General features: G+C 44.4%; 1 protein-coding gene across 1 annotated transcript in view; it reads left to right on the top strand.

Annotated features, from left to right (window-relative positions):
* Nucleotides 1-23,235, top strand: part of EHBP1 (EH domain binding protein 1) — a 411,889-nt gene that overhangs the window by 61,011 nt on the left and 327,643 nt on the right. Inside the window, 1 exon segment of the mRNA XM_040430136.1 lies at nt 5,387-5,444. Coding sequence (XP_040286070.1) covers nt 5,387-5,444 — 58 coding nt within the window.

Genomic DNA, 23,235 nt, shown 5'->3' with positions numbered 1-23,235 from the left:
CAAAATACTAAGCTCAAGGTTGGCATACATCTTAGAAAGATACCTAACCCCTTATGTACAGTCGTGGGCAAAAGTTTTGAGAATGACACAAATATTAGTTTTCACAAAGTTTGCTGCTAAACTGCTTTTAGATCTTTGTTTCAGTTGTTTCTGTGATGTAGTGAAATATAATTACACGCACTTCATACGTTTCAAAGGCTTTTATCGACAATTACATGACATTTATGCAAAGAGTCAGTATTTGCAGTGTTGGCCCTTCTTTTTCAGGACCTCTGCAATTCAACTGGGCATGTTCTCAATCAACTTCTGGGCCAATTCCTAACTGATAGCAACCCATTCTTTCATAATCACTTCTGGGAGTTTGTCAGAATTAGTGGGTTTTTGTTTGTCCACCCGCCTCTTGAGGATTGACCACAAGTTCTCAATGGGATTAAGATCTGGGGAGTTTCCAGGCCATTGACCCAAAATGTCAATGTTTTGGTCCCCGAGCCACTTAGTTATCACTTTTGCCTTATGGCACGGTGCTCCATCGTGCTGGAAAATGCATTGTTCTTCACCAAACTGTTGTTGGATTGTTGGAAGAAGTTGCTGTTGGAGGGTGTTTTGGTACCATTCTTTATTCATGGCTGTGTTTTTGGGCAAAATTGTGAGTGAGCCCACTCCCTTGGATGAGAAGCAACCCCACACATGAATGGTCTCAGGATGCTTTACTGTTGGCATGACACAGGACTGATGGTAGCGCTCACCTTTTCTTCTCTGGACAAGCCTTTTTCCAGATGCCCCAAACAATTGGAAAGAGGCTTCATCGGAGAATATGACTTTGCCCCAGTCCTCAGCAGTCCATTCACACCATACTTCCTGCAGAAGATCAATCTGTCCCTGATGTTTTTTTTGGAGAGAAGTGGCTTCTTTGCTGGCCTTCTTGACACCAGGCCATCTTCCAAAAGTCTTTGCCTCACTGTGCGAGCAGATGCGCTCACACCTGCCTGCTGCCATTCCTGAGCAAGCTCTGCACTGGTGGCACTCCGATCCCGCAGCTGAATCCTCTTTAGGAGACGATCCTGGCGCTTGCTGGACTTTCTTGGACGCCCTGAAGCCTTCTTAACAAGAATTGAACCTCTTTCCTTGAAGTTCTTGATCCTATAAATTGTTGATTTGAGGTGCAATCTTAGTAGCCACAATATCCTTGCCTGTGAAGCCATTTTTATGCAACGCAATGATGGCTGCACGCGTTTCTTTGCAGGTCACCATGGTTAACAATGGAAGAACAATGATTTCAAGCATCACCCTCCTTTTAACATGTCAAATCTGCCATTTTAACCCAATCAGCCTGACATAATGATCTCCAGCCTTGTGCTCGTCAACATTCTCACCTGAGTTAACAAGACTATTACTGAAATGATCTCAGCAGGTCCTTTAATGACAGCAATGAAATGCAGTGGAAAATTTTTTGGGGGATTAAGTTAATTTTCATGGCAAAGGAGGACTAAGCAATTCATCTGATCACTCTTCATAACATTCTGGAGTATATGCAAATTGCTATTATAAAAACTTAAGCAGCAACTTTTCCAATTTCCAATATTTATGTAATTCTCAAAACTTTTGGCCACGACTGTATATCCATGCTTGGCCTAACTGAATGTCTTCTCAATGAGAAAAGAGGGGAAAAAAAACATTGCCAGTCACTTTTGTCGTTGGCTTATCTCCCTTGAGCACAAAAGGATCAGACATGTTGAAATCCATCAGCCCAATCTTCTTTCCCTCTGACATCTGCTTTTGGGGGAGAGTCAGGAGGACCCAGTAATGGTCAACCAGTTCGGGTGAAATAGTTTTTTGGTTGAAATTGGTCTGATTTTGTATGGCCATCTTTACTAAATCGACTATCAAGAATATAAATATTATAACCATAAATAATGAAGCAAATATTTAAATATGTTCTATTTTAGTCATAGTAACAGACTACGAACACAGTCTGTAGGTATAGCAGTTACCACTATATGTGCTCTTTTCACCATACTGTAACAAAGTCCAGAACTTCTTGCTAACCTAATTTTATTTCAGTAAGAATTAGATAACCGATTAAGGCTAGATGCACACGACCGTATGTGTTTGTGGTCCACAAAAAAAAACGGAAGGCATCCGTTTTTTTTTTTTAGGATCCATTGTTACAATGCCTATCCTTGTCCGCAAAACAGACAAGAATAGGACATGTTCTATTTTTTTTTTACGGGGCTACGGAACGGAGCAATGGATGCGGACAGCACGTGGAGTGCTGTCCGCATCTTTTGCGGCCCCATTAAAGTGAATGGGTCCGCACCCGAGTGGCAAAAAATACGCTTGGATGCGGAACCAAACCACGTTCGTGTGCATGTAGCCTTGAGGGTATATAATTGCAGGATAAGACTACAGAGAGTGCTTTTGTAGTCTGTTGCCATGGATACACTTGAATATGACATGCAGACGCAAATGATAGGAACTTTTAATTGACTGTATGAAAGTTGAGTCATAAGAACAGTAACAAAAGCCTGGTGGTAAATGCAGACTTGCCTGCGTTCAGTTGGGGGTGGGAACTAAATACAGGGTAATACAGGTGATCTGGTGGACCCCCACAAAACTTGTCAGTGTATTGTAAGTTCGCAGTACAAATATTTTATCATTTATCTTTTGCATGAAGTTGGGATCATACGAGCAGCCATTGTTCTAGGTTTCCTGGCCTGTGATGCCAATGGGCTGGTATCACCTTGGCACCAGAGCTTTGTGAGCTTGCCAGCACAATAGGAAATCCTCCTATTGTTACTGTTTTGGCATCAAATGAATCAGAAGGGCAGGTGGAACATGGTTTTTGTAGCATCTCATTGTGGTTCTGCTGTCATGAGCTACAATCTAAGATAACCACAGGGGAAAAGACACCTGCATGGCGGATATTTTGTTTTAAGATGAACCTACGCTTTTGTATTTGGAAATTACATATACAGCATTTATTTAATTCATCTATATTGTTATAATTTCTCCCATTTTGAACGTGAGAGATCTAACTAGATAATTGAAGCCATGAGGAATTCTGCTTGGCAGTTCCATGAAGCCTGTTTGGTGATATAATTTATCTTCTACTCCATGGGGCAATTCATTAAAGAAGTTGTCCTACCATTAAATATCATATTTATTGGGGGGATTGTAAAACATTTGCCATTTACATGGTGGTAAGAAAACAATCCAGTGTAGAGTTTACTGGCACCACCTAGTGCTCATAATGTATAGCAATGTGCATGTGCATGTCCATGTACTGAGCTGAGTGCAGGTGGACAGACATGTTCTGTCAGTCTCCTAACAGCCAGGTCTCTGCATAGTGACCCTGTGTTCACTGCAGTTCAGCCAGTAGAAATGGTTTTCTGCCCTGCTTGTCAGGGAGAGAGCAGAGTCTCTGCAGTAGCATGGTAGTATAGCTGGGAAGACTCCAGGGAAAGTAAGAAGGGACTATATCATCAGCTACCAGAAGGGGAAGGAGACTGGTTTTGTCCAAAGCCTGACCCCAGCATTACAGGCTACACCTTGGAAGGCATAGGGAAGCAAATAATTACTGGAATAGATTTTTTTCACCCAAAATCTTCGCTGAAAGAAAAAAAAAAGTTGGCACATCCTAAGACACAGGTGTGCATCGCCATTGCTGAAAATACAAATTCAAATACAATGCAATCACATTCAACACAAAATACATGATCACAAATCTAATGCTATACTCTTGATATAAATAAATGTGAGGTTCTTAGCAAATACATTGTGATGAAAGTTATTTTTGCCCATCCAGCACAGTAAGGTGACCAGAAAAGGTAGCATTTAGCATACATAGGTTCCCATCCAAGAGAGGTCACTTTACCGTGGTGGATGGGCACAAATACTAATAATCAAAATTTGCTAGTAACCTCACATTCATTTAGTTTACTCACTATAGTACAGCATTAGTTTTGTGATCATGTGTTTTGTGTTAGGAGATTACTGTTGTTTTTGTTTTTTTTGTTTTTTGTTTTTTAAATCTTCATTTATTCCCCAAAGTCTTAAACCTATGGTTCATAGCTCTTCTGACTTGCAGCAATGGTATAGGAATGGGGATGTCCATCTTCAGTTTTGCGCTCAGTTGATGGTAAGAGTATTGGAGGATCAAGTTATTCAGGAGAATGCTGCAGTGGGCGAGGATCCAATAATTCCAATACCTTCAGCATAAAGGACATTGCTAATAACAAATATTTTAGCAGTGGCCAGCTTACACTTTCATGTCCTACCACTGAATATTTTATAAATGTGTTTAAATTCAGCAATCGGCAGCTGACCCCCCCACACACACACACACATTTTATGTGTTAATTTTATTAGCATTTCACTATTATTTGTTACTTATTATTCCTTATTATTCCTTTTTATTTTACTATTCTTATCCTACAGATTAGCCAGTCTGTTTTCCTGACTTGTCTGTTTTTGTAAATACTTGCATTTCCCAGAACATGGCAGTTTAGACCCTGCATTGAGCTCTTCCTTGGTTATTCAGAGCCCCACTCCCTACCCCCCATTTCAAGTGACTTGAGTTGTCTCACTTCAGCAAGTGGCATTTATCATGTAGAGAAAGTTAATAAAAGGCACTTACTAATGTATTGTTATTATCCATATTTCTTCCTTTCCTGCCTGGATTCATTTTTCCATCACACTATATACGGCTCGTTTCCGTGGTTACAACCACCTTACAATCCAGCAGCGGTGGCCGTGCTTACTCACTATAAGAAAAAGTTCCGGCCTCTCTGGTGATCGGGACCATGGGAGTGCACATAGGCTGGTGCTTTTTCCTATAGTGTGCAACCATGGCCACCGCTGCTGGATTTCAGGGCGGTCGTAACCATGAAAACGAGCAGTGTGTAATGTGATGGAAAAATGAATCCAGCCAGCAAAGGAAGCAATATGGACAATTACAATACATTAGTAAGTGCCTTGTATCAACTTTCTGTACATAATAAATGCTATTTGCTGAATTGACACAAACCCTTTAAGGCAACTATGTGAGTTTAGTCCAGAGAACTGGTTAAATTTGAGGGGAACAAACATATTACTAAGTGACTAAAAACTAGGCACTGTATATTTTAGTTCCTGAAAATACAGACATATAGCTTATATTTTTCTTGGATTTCTGGAGTATTAATATCTCCATTCAGTAATCCATTTGGTCATGGAGGATGTTAGGATTTGAAGTTCCTTGAAATGTTCTTCCTAGCAGCCGTACGGATGTGCCATACCATATTATTACCTTGAGGGTATTCATCAAATTGTTCTTCCATATGATGAATTTTTTAGTTTTTAAAGAAAAAGTAAAAAAATAACATGTATGTTTTCTGTGTTCTTTTAGGCAACCTGACAAATTAGTTGTGGTGTGGACTAGAAGGAGTCGAAGGAAATCGTCTAAGGTGAGAAGACATTGCGCTGATCAATGTATACGTGTCCCGTTTTGCAATTCTTCGTTAATATTCGCTAGCTGCCATTCATGGCCGTCATCTGTCATTTAATGCAGAGAACTGCTATAGTGAGCATCCCTCCCTGGAGGACCCAGCACAACTATGCATTACATGGACAGCCAAGGGGATTCTTGTGTAATACTCCATTCCCCCTGGGGAGGCACTGTAGGGGAATTGAACACTTGCTGACAGGTTCTCCCACTGATTAAAGCTGATCACAGGGATCTTGGCAGTGATACACCTTTTGATCAGCTTATTGTTGGGGAAACCTTCTGATAAATTGTCCAAAGAGGCTTTTACTCAAGAAAAACTAATGTTAAAAATGATCTGTATTGTAGGACAGGTTGTTCCCTTCTCATAAGGTAGACTTGCGCTATCACTGTACCTCTCAACTTTTTTGGATAGAAAATGAGTGGAACTTAGTGAGAGGAGCAGGAAGAGGACTGTGTATCCAGTGTATTCTGTAGCTCCTATTAGCTAAAGGGCATAATTTTTTATTATTTTTTGTTTAGTCGGACAACAGATCCTCTTTAGGGTCCATTCACACAGCCGTAAGTGTTTTGCGATCCGCAAATTGTGAATCCGCAGAAGACTGGTACCAGCCATGTGCACACAGCCAGCCCTATAATAGGAATGCCTATTCTTGTTCGCAATCGTTCTATCTTTTTTTGTAGGATCGCATTACGGAACAGACATACGGAATGAATGGTTCTGCAGTACGGTCGTTGGGGCAAATTCACTAATCTTGTAGATAGCGCCAATTTAGGCTGTCCACACCTGCCTCTGGTTTATTACAGGCACTCGGGCTGGATGATGAATCTGGTGCAGGGACAGACACTTTTCTGTGACTTTATGCCAGCCGTTGGCTAGCTTAGGCTTCATGCACACGACTTCATTTGAGCATTGTTTTGCCAGAGTTGTGGTGCAATTATTACCCTAAATATTACAATTTTAGGTCACGTCCCTTTTTTTTTTTTTTTATAAGCCCCGGGCCTTTGCCAGGCTAGGAGCAGATCATTTCGCTCAACCTAGATGTGCCACCATTTGGCACAGTTTGCGCCACAATCTAGGTGCAGCCAGTATGTTTGCAGTGTACATCTGATCTATACTGGCTCCAGTGCGACCTATGTCGCTGTATGACATATGCACATATGAATTCCTCTGCTGTATGTAGTCATGAATTCATGTGATCCCACATTGTACAGTTAGTGACTTCTTCCTTTTTGCTAGTCGTGAACAATTGTGTAGATTTATAGCCTTTTTCATGCATTACTGCGATCCGAAGAGCAGACGTGGCAGTGAAATATTGAGCAGTTTATTAGCCCATGTGATACACGTCTGTCACATATGTTGCCTGGATGAGGCAGACTCCCCCCCCCCCCCCCCCCTATTTCGATATTGAATCGTACTGGCGCTCTCGGCAGGGAGCTCAGGTTATAATAGTTTCAAGCTGTGCCATTACGACTTCATACTAGGCGAATGGAAATGTTATATTAAAATAAATGTGATTATTCCCGGTCGTTTGCATCTAATGAAAATGACGCATAAACTGAAAACAGATTGTTCTACCTTCATGATTTCCACCACTGAGAACTGTGCAGTAGTGGGCGGTTTTCTTTCATGTCTTGCTTTCATTTTGACCATGTTGTGCCATTTTCTACAACTGAAATTGGCTTGAACTCATTCTGACAACATGACGTGTAGGTGTCACAGGTGGGAGGTAATTCTATACTTAACATTTTTAGGGCATTTAAACCCCACCATGGACCCAAATCTGCCTGGGAACACCCACTTCTGGGCGGGGTTTACAAAATCCCCCCCCCCCCCCCCGTATCATATTGCAGCTCCATTCCAATGAAGTGTATTGGGCTGAGCTGCAATACCACATGCAACCTGTGGACAGTCATGGCGCTGTTTCAGAACGAAAGCAGCCATGTTTTTAAGTGTATGTTATTGCAGCGGATCGATGGTTTGGTAGTTAAGCTCTGATCTGGATACTCCATTTATCACCTATCCACAAAATAGGGAAGATGTCTGATTAAAGGGGTTTTCCGGGATTTTTATACTAATGACCTATCCTCAGGACAGATCATCAGTATCTGATTGATGGGGGTCTGACACCCGGGACCTCCAACGATCAGCTGCTTGAGAATGCACTGGAGCTCACAGTAGCGTTGCGGCCTTCTCTCAGCTTGCCAAGCACAGCGCTGTACATTATATAGCGACTGGGCTTGGTATCGCATCTCAGCCCCATTCACTTCCATGGGGCTTAGCTGCGCCCAAGCCATGTGACTGATGAACGTGGCCTAGGCAGAACTGCGAGAAAGCCATGGCGCTACTGTGAGCGCCAGTGCCTTCCCAAATTGCGGATTGGTGGAGGGCACGGATGTTGTATCCCCACCAATTAGACACTGATGACCTATACAAAGGATAGGTCATCCGTTAAAAAAAAAACCTCAGCCCCTCTGACATGAGCATCAGAGCATTTCATGAATCACACAGGGCAAAGTCTTTTTCTGGAGATCTGGTGACACACTGGGCTCTCCATGGGTAAAGCTAGGCCGAGGCTTGCGCCTAGCAGTGAGGCGGGTGATGTCACCGCCTCTAATGGGCGGGCTTTAGCACTGCCCTGGACTGAAAATCAGCTAGGGCAGCGCTAAAGCCCGCCCATCAGAGCTGGTGACGTCACTGGGAACACTCCTAGGCGTAAGCCTCCGCCTAGCTTTACCCATGGAGAGCCCAGGGCGTCACCAGATCTCCAGAAAAAGACCTTGCCCTGTGTGATTCATGAAATGCTCTGATGCTCATGTCAGAGGGGCTGAATGGGGGGAGAAGGGGATATGTCTGGGTTCAGCTCTGAGCGCGGACAACCTATTTAATGGAAATTTGACTGTTGGGGCCCCCCCTGATCACAAGAACAAAGCTGTACCCCCATTTGAATGGAGCAGTGCTCAAGCATGTGCACTTCCACTTTGTTAAAAAAAATAATCGGTGGGTTGCTAAAGATAATGGAGTACAGCCCTCGGCTATCTCCAGCAGTCCCATAGAGTTTGAAATGAGCTGAAATCTGCATGCCCGACCTCCGCTCCATTCAAATGGGACACATAGGACCCATAATCTTGTGATTGGCCCCCAGGCCCCCACCAGTCATCATCTGACTCGTGAATTGGTGCAAAATTGTCGTGCCACACCAACCTCTTTAAACTGCCCATCTAGACTTTGCTGTACTGCCTCTCTCCCATGTGTGGACCACAAGTTTGTGGCAGTATAGAGGAGTGTTATATGTAAACACATGTCATTTTATTTCCAAGACCGGTAGTGAATACGCATGTGAGAAATTGCCGAATTGAGCGCATCATTCAAATCTGTATATGTATTATGTTTTTTCTTAGTTCTCTTTTTTTGACCGCTTTGCTATATCCTGTTACAGATTTATACAGAAATATAGATTTCTTCTCTTTTCACATGAATGTCTGCAGTTTCACTTCCTCAATTTACAATCTTTTTTTTTTTTTTTTTTTACTTTAATGGAATATAAATTATAATGTATTCTGAACAAGCTTTAAGGGGGGATTGAAGTACAATCCTTTATTCAGCTGCAAATTATTTCATCGCCATGACTCTTGTGTGCAGATTGCCGGTATTTTGTCCCAATTCTGGTCAAAACAAGTGATTCTCTATCTACTGGATGAGTGAAGGTCCAACTGCTGGAACCCACAGCAATCACAAGAATGGGGGGCCCCTGTATGAATGGGGCATGCAATTCCAGCAGCCCTATAGAGATGTATGGAGTGGATGTGCTCCACCTCATACAAGGGCAGGGACCACTATTTTTGTAATTGTTGGATTTCTGGTGGTCAGACACTCTACTGGTCTAATAATTTTCTCCTTTCCAATATATAGGGGGTATCGTCTTCCAACTGGAATACCCCTTTAATAATAGCTCTCCGTCCGTCAGCAGTATTTTGACCTCTGTACTCCATGTACAGGCCACTATAAATGACACCTGGGGTTTGCTGATGTAACTGCAGCATTTTATTTTTATTTATTTTTTATTATATGCTACAACACCAGACACACCCCATGGACAACTCCCTTTTACACAACTCCACTGCACCGCTCATAGACTTCTGTTCCTTATTCACACTGATATTTTGTTAGTATCTTGCATTCATTTTTTTTAATGTCTTATTCAGGAGCAGATGCAAAACCCATAAGAAGTAAAACTGCATCGATCATATTTTTCTGTGTCTAGGATGCTCTCATGCTTTTGATTCTGATGCAAAATACTGATGGAATCAGCAAGTGTGAATGAGAACTTACCGAAAATCAAACACCCCATAGCCAGTAAAGATCCGTTCTGATAAATGGATGTTTGCTAGGGTTTTAAAGAGAAATTGTCACTGCAATATGCAGTGCAATCTGCAGGCAGCATGTTATAGAGCAGGAGGAGCTGAGCAGATTGATATATATTTTTGTGGAACAAGATTCTGTAAAACCTGTTATATTATAAATTTAAGTCTCTTCTTTTTCTGACTACAGTTGTACACAGGGGCCGTCTTATCAATGATAGATAACATTGCGTGTGTAACTGTGTATGACGAGATAGCTGTCATAATACCTCCCACTTGAACAATGAAATCAGAAAGAGCAGAGATTGACATATATAAATTACTATATTTGCTGATTATTTTTCCACAAAACTATACATGTCTGCTCAGCTCCTCCTGCTCTATAACCTGTTGTCTGCCGATTCTACTGCATTTCGTGGTTACACATCCTCTTTAAAGGGGTTCTCTTGGAATTAAGAAAATGGAAATACTTAAATATTACTTTATTATAAGTCTATTCCCAAATACCTTTCATTAGTTATACTGGCTCATTTTGTCTAGGGAGCAATCATTGGGAGAAATAAAATGGCAGCTGTCCTATAAGTACACACAAAACCTGTCCTAATCACACAGAAGGACAAGTTATTCCAGAAGACTGAGCTAAAGAGCTGCCTTATCCTTCTCTCTGCTCTACTTATGATCCTGATAAGATCTTCAGCTGAAACTCTGTGGGAATGAAGTTCATGAGGAGACATGAAGTACAGAGAAGACGGACAGGACAGACTGTGGTAATGTCAGGCTGTAGTAATGGAGACTTCACATAAGAGCTGCTGCTCATCAGTCACATCCCCATCTTCTCTCTGTACTTCATGACACCTCATGAACCCCATTTCATACAGAGATTTAGCCGAATATCTGATCAGCTGTATTCAGGATCATAACCCCTGACGAGCAGAGTAAAGAAAAGGATGGGGAAGCTCTTTAGCTCAGTGTTGTGAAGTAACTTGTCCTGCTGTGTGATTAGGACATGTTTTGTGTGTACTAATAGGACGCCAGCCATTTTATTTCTCCTAATGATTACTTCCCAGACAAATCGAGTCATTCTAACTAATGAAATGTATATGTGAATATATTTATAATAAAGTAATATTTAAGTATTCTCATTTTCTTAATTCCTGAAGAACCCTTAGATGCACCTTCAATAGTTGTCGGCCAAAGGATCTTTTGGCTGTCCGCTATATCTCCTAGCTCCCCCATACACATACATTCTAAGTTCAGCGAGTATGTGTTTTCAATGGGGAAAGAAGAGCAAGCAGCTTGCAGACACTACTGACATCGGCTTATCTCCCAGGAGCACAAATGGAGCAGATAAAATATTTAGTTTGCCTGATCTTTCTCTCCCCAAACATCATCAGTCAGGTGAGAGTAGGGAGTGCTCCATACCTATTAGATTGTCAGCCGACCTTGCTGAAAACGGTTGCTTTGGCTGACAGTAAATTACTATATATCAGTATCAGAAATCTCCAGGCAGTGTCAAAGGGATTTGCTGCTCTATAGAGTGTGTTTATTTTGTAAAACATTAATTTTTAGAGTATGGGCCTCATTTATCAAAACTGCCTAACTGTTGGCAACCAATCAGAGCTCAGCTTTCATTTTTTTTTAGAGCCCTTTAGGAAATTAAATGTGGGCTCTGATTGGTTGCTTTGGGCAACTACCGTATTTTTCGCCCCATAAGACGCCCCCCCCCCCCCCCCCCCCCCCCCCCCCCAAAAGTGGGGGGAAAGTCCCCCTGCGTCTTATGGGGCGAATGCTGGCAATTTACATCTGTACTCTGGCCCCGCAGCTCAGTATGTACTGTATTAACCGTAGTGTTAATCATCAGATCTAAACTAAATAATAATGATGCGCTCCCCATGCTCTCCATGTACTTACCGGTACACACATGTCACGCTCCTGTAGTTAGCAGCTAGCAGGCAGGCCGGGCGGCCGTAACTCACGGAGGTCACGTGCCTGCTCCGCCTACTTTATGAATGAAGTAGGCGGAGCAGGCACGTGACCTCTGTATGTTATGGCCGCCCGGCCTAGCTGCTAGTGCTTACTACAGGAGCGTGACATGTGTGTACCGGTAAGCGCAGGGGGAAGCGCATCATTATTATTTAGTTTAGATCAGGTGATTAACACTACGGTTAATACAGTACATACTGAGCTGCAGGGCCAGAGTACAGTGCCTGCACGGCCCCGCCGCTCTCCCCGCCTACTACAGTCCCTCCCTAGGAATCTGTGAATGGGATAATGATGGGGGGGGGGGGGGGGTCTGTGGATGGGACTGTTATGGGGGGGGGGGGGATCTGTGGATGACACATATAGCAGTGTCATCCACAGATCCACCACACCATAACAGTGCCATCCACAGATCCACCACCCCATAACAGTGCCATCCACAGATCCACCACCCCATAACGCCATCCACAGATCCCCCCCCCATCATAATGCCATCCACAGATCCCCCCCCCATCATAATGCCATCCACAGATCCCCCCCCACCATCATAATGCCATCCACAGATCCCCCCCCACCATCATAATGCCATCCACAGATCCCCCCACCATCATAATGCCATCCACAGATCCCCCCCACCATCATAATGCCATCCACAGATCCCCCCCACCATCATAATGCCATCCACAGACCCCCCCACCATCATAATGCCATCCACAGACCCCCCCCATCATAATGCCATCCACAGCTCCCCCCATAAGTGTCATCCACAGATCCCCCACATAGCAGTGCCATCCACAAATCCCCCACCCCATAACAGTGCATCATCCACAGATCCCCCATAAGTGTCATGCACAGACCGCCATTAGTTCAAACCCACCAAAAGCACACCTTTTGGTTCAAAAAATTTTTTTTCTTATTTTCCTCCTCAAAAACCTAGGTGCGTCTTATGGGCCGGTGCGTCTTATAGGGCGAAAAATACGGAAGACATTTTCACTGTTAGGCACTGGGCAGTTTTGATAAAACCCATAGGCTTCACCAAGATTTTACTTTAGACATCTTTATTATAAACGTGAGGACCCTGCTCAGTTTTCTAATGTATTGATGTAGAGGTCGGATCTGTGTTGCTTCTCTTGTAATCTAAAATTTTGTCAGGCCACAACCAGATCCTTTTGTAAGGCCTCGTGCAAACGACCGTATCTGTTCTGCGGTCAGCAAAACACGGACAACGGTCATGTGTGTTATGCATTTTCCTGTTCCGTACGTCCCATTCTGTATTTAAAATGCCTATTCTTGTCTGCAAAACGGGCAAAAATAGGACCCGTTCTATCTTTTTTGCGGGGCAGCGGAATGGACAATGGATGCGGACAGCACACTGTCTGCTGTCTACATTTTTTGCAGCCCCATTGAAATTAATAGATCTGCATCTGATCCACAATAAATATGGATTGAATGTGGACCAAAAATACTGTCATGTGCATGAGGCCTGAGGCTTTGTAGCTAGTGAGCGGGGCAGTTGGGGACCTTGGTGCTGTTCCCTCTAAAGTAGGTAGTCCAGGGGGTGTGGCTAGCCGGGCATGTGAGCGGACGTGAGCTGTGGAGCTCCTGCACTGCCTCAGCCATTTATCCGACACAAACAGCCTGAATCGGGACATATTGTGGACTAACTCACACCTACAGGTCCAGAGACCTCTCCGCTACTTGCCCGCACAGTGTGAGACATGCCAATTGTGAGCCCTCCCTGATGGATGGGGGAAGGGATTCAGACGGAGAGGAGGCTGAAGAGGTGCTGGGTCTGAAAAGGCACCCTAATAGATTTGCCGCCATACAGGATAAAGATGGGGCTGAGGACCCAGATGTCCCTGGCTCAGATATGGAGGAGCCAACTATCAAGGACGTTCTCCAGGCCATTTCTAAGTGAGGCAAGTCGCCTAATACTATATCCATGCAGATGGGAGCCATAAAGGAAGATATATCTATTGTCAGGCATGATCTGCGAAAACTGGCAGACCGTACAACGTCTCTAGAGGATCGTATGGGAGACATGGAAGATGCAGTACACCAGGCATGGCCAACCTGCGGCTCTCCAGCTGTTGTAAAACTAAAACTCCCATCATGACCTGCTGTAGGCTGATAGCTGTAGGTAGTTTGGGAATGCTGGGAGTTGTAGTTTTGCAACAGCTGGAGAGCCTCAGGTTGGCCATCCCTGCAGTACACCCTCTTAAAAGAGACTTTGTGGATCACTCCCGCAGAATTGATGTAATCTCTGCTAAACAAGACGATCTGGAGAATCGGCTGAGACTAAATAATGTGCGGCTAGTTGGAGTGCCTGAGAAAGTGGAAGGCGCTAACCCCACTGAGTTTTTTCGAAAACTGGCTCAAAGAACAGTTTATAGGAGGTGTCTTGACCCCTCTATTTGCCATTGAACGTGCGCACAGAGTCCCCACCAGGCCTCTACTACCAGGGGCGCCAACCACGACCAGTTCTCATGAAAGTGCTCCATTACAGGGATCAAGACGCTATTCTGCGAAAGACCAGAGACCTGCCTGATATTTCTATCGACGGCCAAAGGGTGTCCTTTTTCCCCGACTTCTCTATGGAAGTTCAAAAGAGGAGATCAAGATTCCTGGAAGTAAAGCGACGTCTGAGGGAGCTGGGAGCAACGTACTCTATGTTGTATCCGGCCAGGCTTAGGATAGCGGCTCTTGGATCCACAAGCTTCTTTGAAGACCCGAAGGAGGCATCTAAATGGCTGGACCGTCATGAAAGACAACTTCGGGCGGAAAAGAATTAGGGCAACTGAGAGGTCTATAATACAGGCTGACGTTGTATATTCTGGATGTTGAATACCGGCTGTGTAGCAGTACACAGGCGGTTGTAAGTGTCTACAGGGTGGGCCATTTATATGGATACACCTTAATAAAATGGGAATGGTTGGTGATATTACCTTCCCGTTTGTGGCACATTTGTATATGTGAGGGGGGAAACTTTTCAAGATGGGTGGTGACCATGGCGGCCATTTTGAAGTCGGCCATTTTGAATCCAACTTTTGTTTTTTCAATAGGAAGAGGGTCATGTGACACATCAAACTTATTGGGAATTTCAATCGAAAAACAATGGTGTGCTTGGTTTTAACGAAACTTTATTCTTTCATGAGTTATTTACAAGTTTCTCTTTGTTTACAGCCATTGACATGTCGCCGAGGTTAACACGTGAGGAGCGGATAGAAATTGTGTTGATGTCTGGTGAACACAGTAACCGGTTCATTGCAGCAGATTTCAATGCAAGACACCCTACGAGACCACCCATCTCCCATGCTACAGTTAGCAAACTGCTTGCTAAGTTTCGTGAAACTGGTTCAGTGTTGGATTTGCCAAAATGTGGACGCATGAAATCTGTCTCTAATGAAGAAACATCAGTGGCTGTCCTAGCTTCATTCAGCAAGAGCCCACAGCATAGCACTCGCCGCATGTCACTGGAGAGTGGCATTAGTCGAACATCCCTTCGGTGGATATTAGCTACTTACAAATGGCACCCTTACAAACTCCAGCATCTTAACGAGGATGACCCAGATCGGCGCACTGAATTTGCAGAATGGGCAAAACAAAAATTGGAACAGGACCCTCAGTTTACGCAGAAGATTTTGTTTAGTGATTGATCAAGCTTTTTTTTATCTGAATGGTGAAGTTAACAAACAAAACCACCGCTATTGGTCTGACACTAACCCACATTGGATAGATCCCTCCAAGACTGTTGGAACAAAATAAATTGATGGTATGGTGTGGTATATGGGATACAAAGAAAGTGGGGCCAGTCTTCATCAATGGAAACCTCAAGGCCACTGGATATGCGAAATTGCTCCATGATGATGCGTTTCTCTCTTTATGCACTGAAGCTGGCACGTTCCCTGAGTTTTTCCAGCAAGATGGTGCACCACCACATTATGGGTGTCAGGTCCGAGCATTCCTAGATGAACCGTTTCCTGAAAAGTGGATTGGTCGTCGTGGTCCAGTTGAATGGCCCCCAAGGTCTCCCGATCTGACCCCCTTAGACTTTTATCTTTGGGGTCATCTGAAGGCAATTGTCTATGCTGTGAAGATACGAGATGTGCAGCACCTGAAACTACGGATACTGGAAGCCTGTGCTAGCATTTCTCCTGCGGTGTTGCTATCAGTGTGTGAAGAGTGGGAGAAGAGGGTTGCATTGACAATCCAACACAATGGGCAGCACATTGAACACATTTTATAAGTGGTCAGAAACTTGTAAATAACTCATGAAAGAATAAAGTTATGTTTAAAACCAAGCACACCATTGTTTTTCTTGTGAAATTCCCAATAAGTTTGATGTGTCACATGACCCTCTTCCTATTGAAAAAACAAAAGTTGGATTCAAAATGGCCAACTTCAAAATGGCCGCCATGGTCACCACCCATCTTGAAAAGTTTCCCCCCTCACATATACTAATGTGCCACAAACAGGAAGTTAATATCACCAACCATTCCCATTTTATTAAGGTGAATCCATATAAATGGCCCACCCTGTATATTCAGCCCCTTCCAGCGTTAAGTTACTAGTGGGAGCTAAGATGCCGGCGTAATGCAAAATGTATCTTACATTGCTAATATTGTCCATATTAATAATAACGGAGGTTAAGTGCAGAATGTTATTCATGCTGTTCGTATCACTATTCTTTACTGTTTAACAGTTTGTATTTCAGGTTGTGAATTTCAGAAGCGTTAATTTCCACCCTACCAGGGATTGTGGGAGTTAAACTATCTATTGGTAGAGCTAATTCCTTAACTGCCCACGGACCTTAGTACTAAGGTGTATTGGTGGGATCTGTTGGAAAGAGTGATTTCAGGTGCTATTTAAGCAAGGGGAGGGATGTTCTCTAGGTTAGGGAAGGGGGAGGGGAGTTAGGGAAAAAAGGTCCCGGGTCTGTATATTTGTCTCAATGGGTAATGGAACCTATGGAATGTATGTTGCTTTATCCATTTAAGATACAGTACCCTATATGTAAATATGGCTAACCCAGTGAATTTTCTGAGCTGGAACATTTGAGGGGTTAAGGATGCTATTAAAAGGAAGGCCATAATGGAGAGTGTTAAAGTGTACCACCCTACGGTCTGCTGCCTACAGGAGACGCACCTCCTTGCGGAGCAATCCCAGTTGCTTACCCCTAGGTGGGCGAGTCATTGCTATCATGCTACTTACTCCTCATATGCAACCTTTTTGCCAAACTTTTTAATGTCCCATGCTTTATATGTGGGGTATATATACCGCCGCCATACTCTCCGCTTGTAATTAAAAAGCTGCTGGCTTTTTTGTCTGATTATCCTGATACTCCAGCACTGATAATGGGGGATTTTAACAACGTAATATGTCCTACATGGGACAGACTGTCCACTTCTACGTCACAATTGGAGGGGCTGCTTACCCCTTTTGGGAGACTTCTAGATGAAGCGTCCCTGATGGATTTCTGGAGGTTGCGCAATCCACGGGTACGTCAGTACTCTTGCTGCTCCAGCACGTACCAAACATTGTCCAGAATTGATTTGGCTCTTGAGAATGAGGCAATGGGCTGCCGTATCTGCGATGTCCGATATCTAACCAGGCAATTGTCAGACCATTCTCCCATATTAGTGTCCGCTAACTTTCTACCCCCCCGAGACCGGAGGCAGGCCATTATGAAAATCCAATCCATTTTGGCTGTCTGTTATACCCACAGTCTCAAATATTAGGGACATGTTAAAAGAGTTTTTTGCCCTTAATCTTCCAGGAGCTTCGTCACTGATAGTCTGGGATACCATGAAAGCCTTTTTGAGGGGAATACTTATCGCGGAGGTTAATAAAAAACATAATGAATCCCGAGTGACGGTAAAAACACTAGAACGACAGATGACAGAGGCGGAAACACAATATGTCATACACCCCACGGAAGGGTATAGAACCCAATGGCAGGAAGCACAACGTAAACTGAATGATAAACTCCTTCTCAAAGCAAAAAACAAACGCTTTTTCTAGAAACAATCGAATTTTGAGGAAGGGGAGAGGACAGGTAAATTACTGTCATTGCTCTCCAAAGCGCAGCAGCCCTCTGCGTATGTCGCTGCTCTTCGTGACGCCGAGGGGGTTGTGTGTACAGCTCCAGACAAATTGTTAGATATTATGCATGTATTACTGCAGGGGATCCAGAGATTATGCATTTCTTGGGTGGGCTTCAGCTTCCTACATTGAGCTCTGATCCAGTGTCGATCTTGGATAGTCCCATAACAATCAAGGAATTAGAAGCGGCCCTGAGCGATATGTCTAATACTAAGGCCCCTGGGAGCGATGGCTTGCCCACCGAAGTTTATAAAACATTCGCCCCTATCTTGCTTCCTCAGTGGCTGGAAGTGCTTAAGGAGGCACAGCGTCAGAGTAAATTGCCACTTAGTATGGGCAAAGATCCCCTAAAGGCAGAATCGTATAGCCCTATATCTCTGCTCCAAGTAGACGTGAAGCTATTAGCGAAAGTGTTGGCGAATAGACTTAATACAGTGATAACGTCGCTTATACACTCAGACCAGGCAGGTTTCATGCCCAATATGTCAACTGCGGTTAATATCAGACGTTTATTCCTAAACATACAGGCGGGGAGATATCACGGATTGAAGGCGGCGGTCGCGTCTCTTGACGCTGCCAAAGCGTTCGATAGCGTGGAATGGAGATACTTGTGGGCAGTGCTCAAGAAAATGGGCTTCGGGGCAACCTTTATCCAGTGGATCCAACTCTTATATAACGCCCCTACAGCTAAAATGAGGGTGAATGGAGCTCTCTCCCGATCTTTCCATTTGCATAGAGGGACGAGGCAGGGGTGCCCTCTGTCACCCTTACTCTTTGCAATAGCAATTGAGCCCCTGGCGACGGCACTTAGGGAAGCGCAGGCAGTCCAGGGCTTTAGATATAATGGACTAGTCGAAAAAGTAGCTCTTTATGCCGATGACATGCTCTTGTTCCTAGATGAATGGAGCTCCTCTCTTCCGGCAGCCATGAACATTATTAATGGGTTTAGCGGCCTGTCAGGGTTGAACATTAACTGGTCCAAGTCTGTGCTGATGTTGCTCTCTGATGACAATGGGGACAGTTGCTGCCAGACGGAGGGCCTGCAACTTGTCACTTCTTTTAAATATCTGGGCGACTGAATGTGACTCCGCTGCTGCAGAGATTCCGACAGAAGGTACAGGTTTGGACCAAACTGCCACTCTCCATAATAGGAAGGGTTAATCTTCTAAAAATGATACTGATGCCACAACTCCTATACTTGCTGCATAATGCACCTATATGGGTTCCTACCCGATTTTGTGTCACGGCTAATGCCATATTTAGAGAATTAATCTGGAAGAGAGGGGTCCCACGTATAAAACTAGCTACGCTCTGTCGACCAAAAACTGATGGGGGACTTGGGGCTCCGGACCCATGGATTTATTACTTAGCTGCCCAATTACAGCATTTACGCGGCTGGGGAATGGAGGAGGGCATTAATAAGACGGGGCGAATCGTACAAATTCTAGTGGGGGGGGGGGGGTACTTTAATAACAGCGTTAGAGGATGGATCCCTGGATAAAGCAGGGAATGACATTCCGATATTTCGGGTTATCCACAAAGTTTGGTGGAAAGCGAGGAAAGTAGCAGGGATACAAGGGTACACGAAGTTTACCGTAATATGGCCCAATTACATGTACGCAGAACTACATAAAATATCTTCTATCCAGACGTGGGGACGGTACGGACTTACCCACATGCATCAGCTGTATGATGGGGAGACTTTGAAAGAATATGCCCAACTACAACGTGAGTTTCAGCTTCCGCACTCCCAATTCTACATGTATTTGCAGCTTAGACATGCTATGCATTCGCAGGGTAAAGTGGAAAGGATTAAACCGGCCTCTAAACGTACGATTATAGATTTGGCAAGCACTAAGGGATCCACTAGCGGGGTTATTTCGTTGCATTATAATAGTCTTATGGGAACGCAATTTAAAAAGCAGCCTCTCCGGGAAGATATACCTGATCTAACGGAAGACCAGTGGCACAAGGTGCTAGAAGGATTTACGGATATAGCGGTGGGTGAGGCACAAAGAATGTCACAGTTGCTACTGCTACATAGAATTTATGGGACACCTGCCCTCTTAAGGAAAATGGGTTATAGATTGGACGACTTATGTCCCAGATGTGATGCACCCAATGCTGCGTTGATGCACCTTATGTGGAACCAGGCTGAGAAGATACTGGAGGGATGTGATGAACATAATACAAAAAGTGTGGTTACCGCCAGGGTGTGTGTACATGACTGTGTTGACAGTTATTCATTATCTGCTGAACATACATTAGCGATTATTTGTATATTGTATCAAGCAAGAAAGGTGATCGCGTATCATTGGGTGGACCATGACCCTTCCTAAGGTTCAAGAGCTAGTTAACAAAGTTCATACCCTGATACAACTGGAGGGATTTGTATATCAAAAGAGGAATAACCTTAAAAAGTTTGAAAAGATCTGGGGCAGATGGAGACAACACTATAACATTGAGGATTAATCTGGAGGTTGCAGATGCATTGGAGTAGGATTTGCTGATTACAACACCCTGGTCTCGTGCAAACTTTTTGACGTTCTCCTTTAGGAATCTAGGAGACTGTATTCCTGGGGAGCAGGTGGGACGCTAGGGTTTTTAGGAGGTAGGAGATTTTCTTCTGAGAGGCTGCTGTGTTATATGTGTTTTCTTGTGATATGCGGTCATAAGGGTCGATCGGATGATTTGATGTCCATACTATACCAATGTAGAATATGTATCTGAAGGACATCGACTTAGAGTTGTTTTTTTCTGCTCATTTTGCTCGACCTTTTCACCTAAGAGACTTTTGGAGCTTCTCCAATGTGATTAGGGACTTCTGGGACTGGGGACGGAAGGGAGGGGGGTGGGACGGGGGGAACTGTTTGTCTTCTTTTTGTGCTGTTGGAAAAAAAAACTTCAATAAAAATAATCTGATTTTAAAAAAGTCCAAAGCCACAACTAGTGAATAAATAAAAATTTCACGGTCAAATAATTGTCCATAATTAATCAGGGTAGTTAATGGGTTTATGGTAACATCTGTGGGGTCTTTTAGAGAAAGTTATTGTCTGCAAACCTGGTGATCTAGGGCAGTGAAGGGGATAGTGCCTGTATCCCTGGCACTCTATAGTGGAGAAGATGTTACTGCAAGGATACTCCTCAGATTAGGCCATCAGTATCAGATTGATGGGGGTCTCACACTCAGCATTCCCCCAATCAGCTCTTCATTGCATGCCGTCTACTTAGCCGCAGTGGTTCAGGGTATTGCAGTTTTATCCCAGTCAAGTGAACAGTATTAAGTAGACAGTGTGCAGGTAGATGGGATGGTTGATTAGCAGCGATGCCGAGAGTCAGACTTCCACCAAGTATCTGGCCTGAGGATAGGCCGTCGGTATTCTGGACCTGGAAAACCCCTGTAAAGGGCATCTGTCAGCAGATTTGTACCTATGACACTGGCTGACCTGTTACATGTGCACTTGGCAGCTGAAGGCATCTGTGTTAGTGCCATGTTCATATGTCCCCGCATTGCCGAGAACAATTATGTTGTATGCAAATGAGCCTCTAGGAGCAACGGGGGCGTTACCATTACACCTAGAGGCTCTGCTCCCTCTACAACTGCATTGACAAGGTCAGGTGTGATGACATTTTCATTGTGTGGCCCTGTCGATCAAAGTTCAGAGGGTGCGGCAGTTGCAGAGAGAGCAGAGCCTCTAGGTGTAACGGCAACGCCCCTGTTGCTCCTACAGGCTCATTTGCATATATTAAAACATTATTTTTCTCAGCACTGAAGGCACATATGAACATAGGACCAACACAGATGTCTTCAGCTGCCAAGTGCATATGTAACAGGCCAGCCAGTGTCATAGGTACAAATCTGCTGACAGATGCTCTTTGAAGGAAGCACCATCTAAGAAAATTCAGCTTATAATTGTAGGTTCGGTAAACAGCGTAGACTGCCTTTTATCAGGCACTTACATCCTTTAGATCTTCCTATAATCAGAAGCGAACTTTATGTGCTCCCGGTTTTCTGCCTCTATTACAGTAAAACACATATAAATAACATAGTAACATAGTACATAAGGCCGAAAAAAGACATCTGTCCATCCAGTTCGGCCTGTTATCCTGCAAGCTGCTCCAGAGGAAGGCAAAAAAACCCTGTGAGGTAGAAGCCAATTTTCCCCACTTTAGGGGAATAAAAAATTCCTTCCCGACTCCAATCAGGCAATCAGAATAAGGGTAGGTTCACACTAGCGTTAGGGATTCTGTTATGGCTTTCCGTTATAACAGGGTTATAACGGAACATAACTGAATCCATAGGATGGAATGCAAAACGGAATCCTTTAACCTCTTAAGGACATAGGGCGTACAGGTACGCCCTTGTGCCCTGGTACTTAAGGACACAGGGCGTACATGTACGCCCTGTGTATTTTCGATCACTGCCGTGCGGCTGGCAGTAATCGGAACCCGGTGCCTGCTCAAATCATTGAGCAGGCACCTAGGCTAAATGCGCGGGGGGGTCCCGTGACCCCCCCATGTCGGCGATCGCGGCAAACCGCAGGTCGATTCAGACCTGCGGTTTGCTGCGATTTCTGCAGTTTCTGGTCCCCGCGGTCCCTGACCGCAGGGATCAGAAACTTTATATGCCTAAAAAAAACGTTTTATTCACCCCCCCCCCTTGCACCCCCGAATGATTTTATGGTGGCGGGAGGTGCAGGGGGAGGGTTGTGGGCGGTGCGGGAGGCGGGCGGTGCGGCAGGCGGGATCGCGATCCCCCGCCCGCCTCCCCTTGTATAATCGTTGGTTTCTAGTGGGTATACCAGGGTGCCAGCACATTGCTGGCACCCTGGTATAAACGGCTGACATCTGTGATGCGATGTCAGCCGTTTAACCCTTTCCATACAGCGGTCCGTACGGACCGCTGTATGGAAAAAGTTAACAGCGCAGGGAGCTCCCTCCCTCTCCCATCGGGGGGCTGCTGTGCCTTTGCAGCCCCCCGATGGGGAGGGAGAGAGCCCCCAGACAGCCCCCCGACAGATCCCCTCCTTACCCTTCCCCGTCTGCGAAGTCCTGACCAGAACTGAGCAGACGGGGAAGGTTCCCATGGCAACAGGACGCCTCTCAGGCGTCCTGCTGTCCATGGTGCTGAATAGATCTGTGCTAAAAGGCATAGATCTGTTCAGTGTAAGTAAAATACAGTGCAGTACAATATATATTGTACTGTACTGTATTATACAGACATCAGACCCACTGGATCTTCAAGAACCAAGTGGGTCTGGGTCAAAAAAAGTGAATAAAAGTGGAAAAAAAAGTAAAAATCAAAAAAC

This window comes from Bufo bufo, chromosome 4 (genome assembly GCF_905171765.1).
Source record: "Bufo bufo chromosome 4, aBufBuf1.1, whole genome shotgun sequence".
NCBI lineage: Eukaryota > Metazoa > Chordata > Amphibia > Anura > Bufonidae > Bufo > Bufo bufo.
Note: the sequence above shows the minus strand (reverse complement) of the source record. Positions and strands in the feature narration are given on the sequence as shown.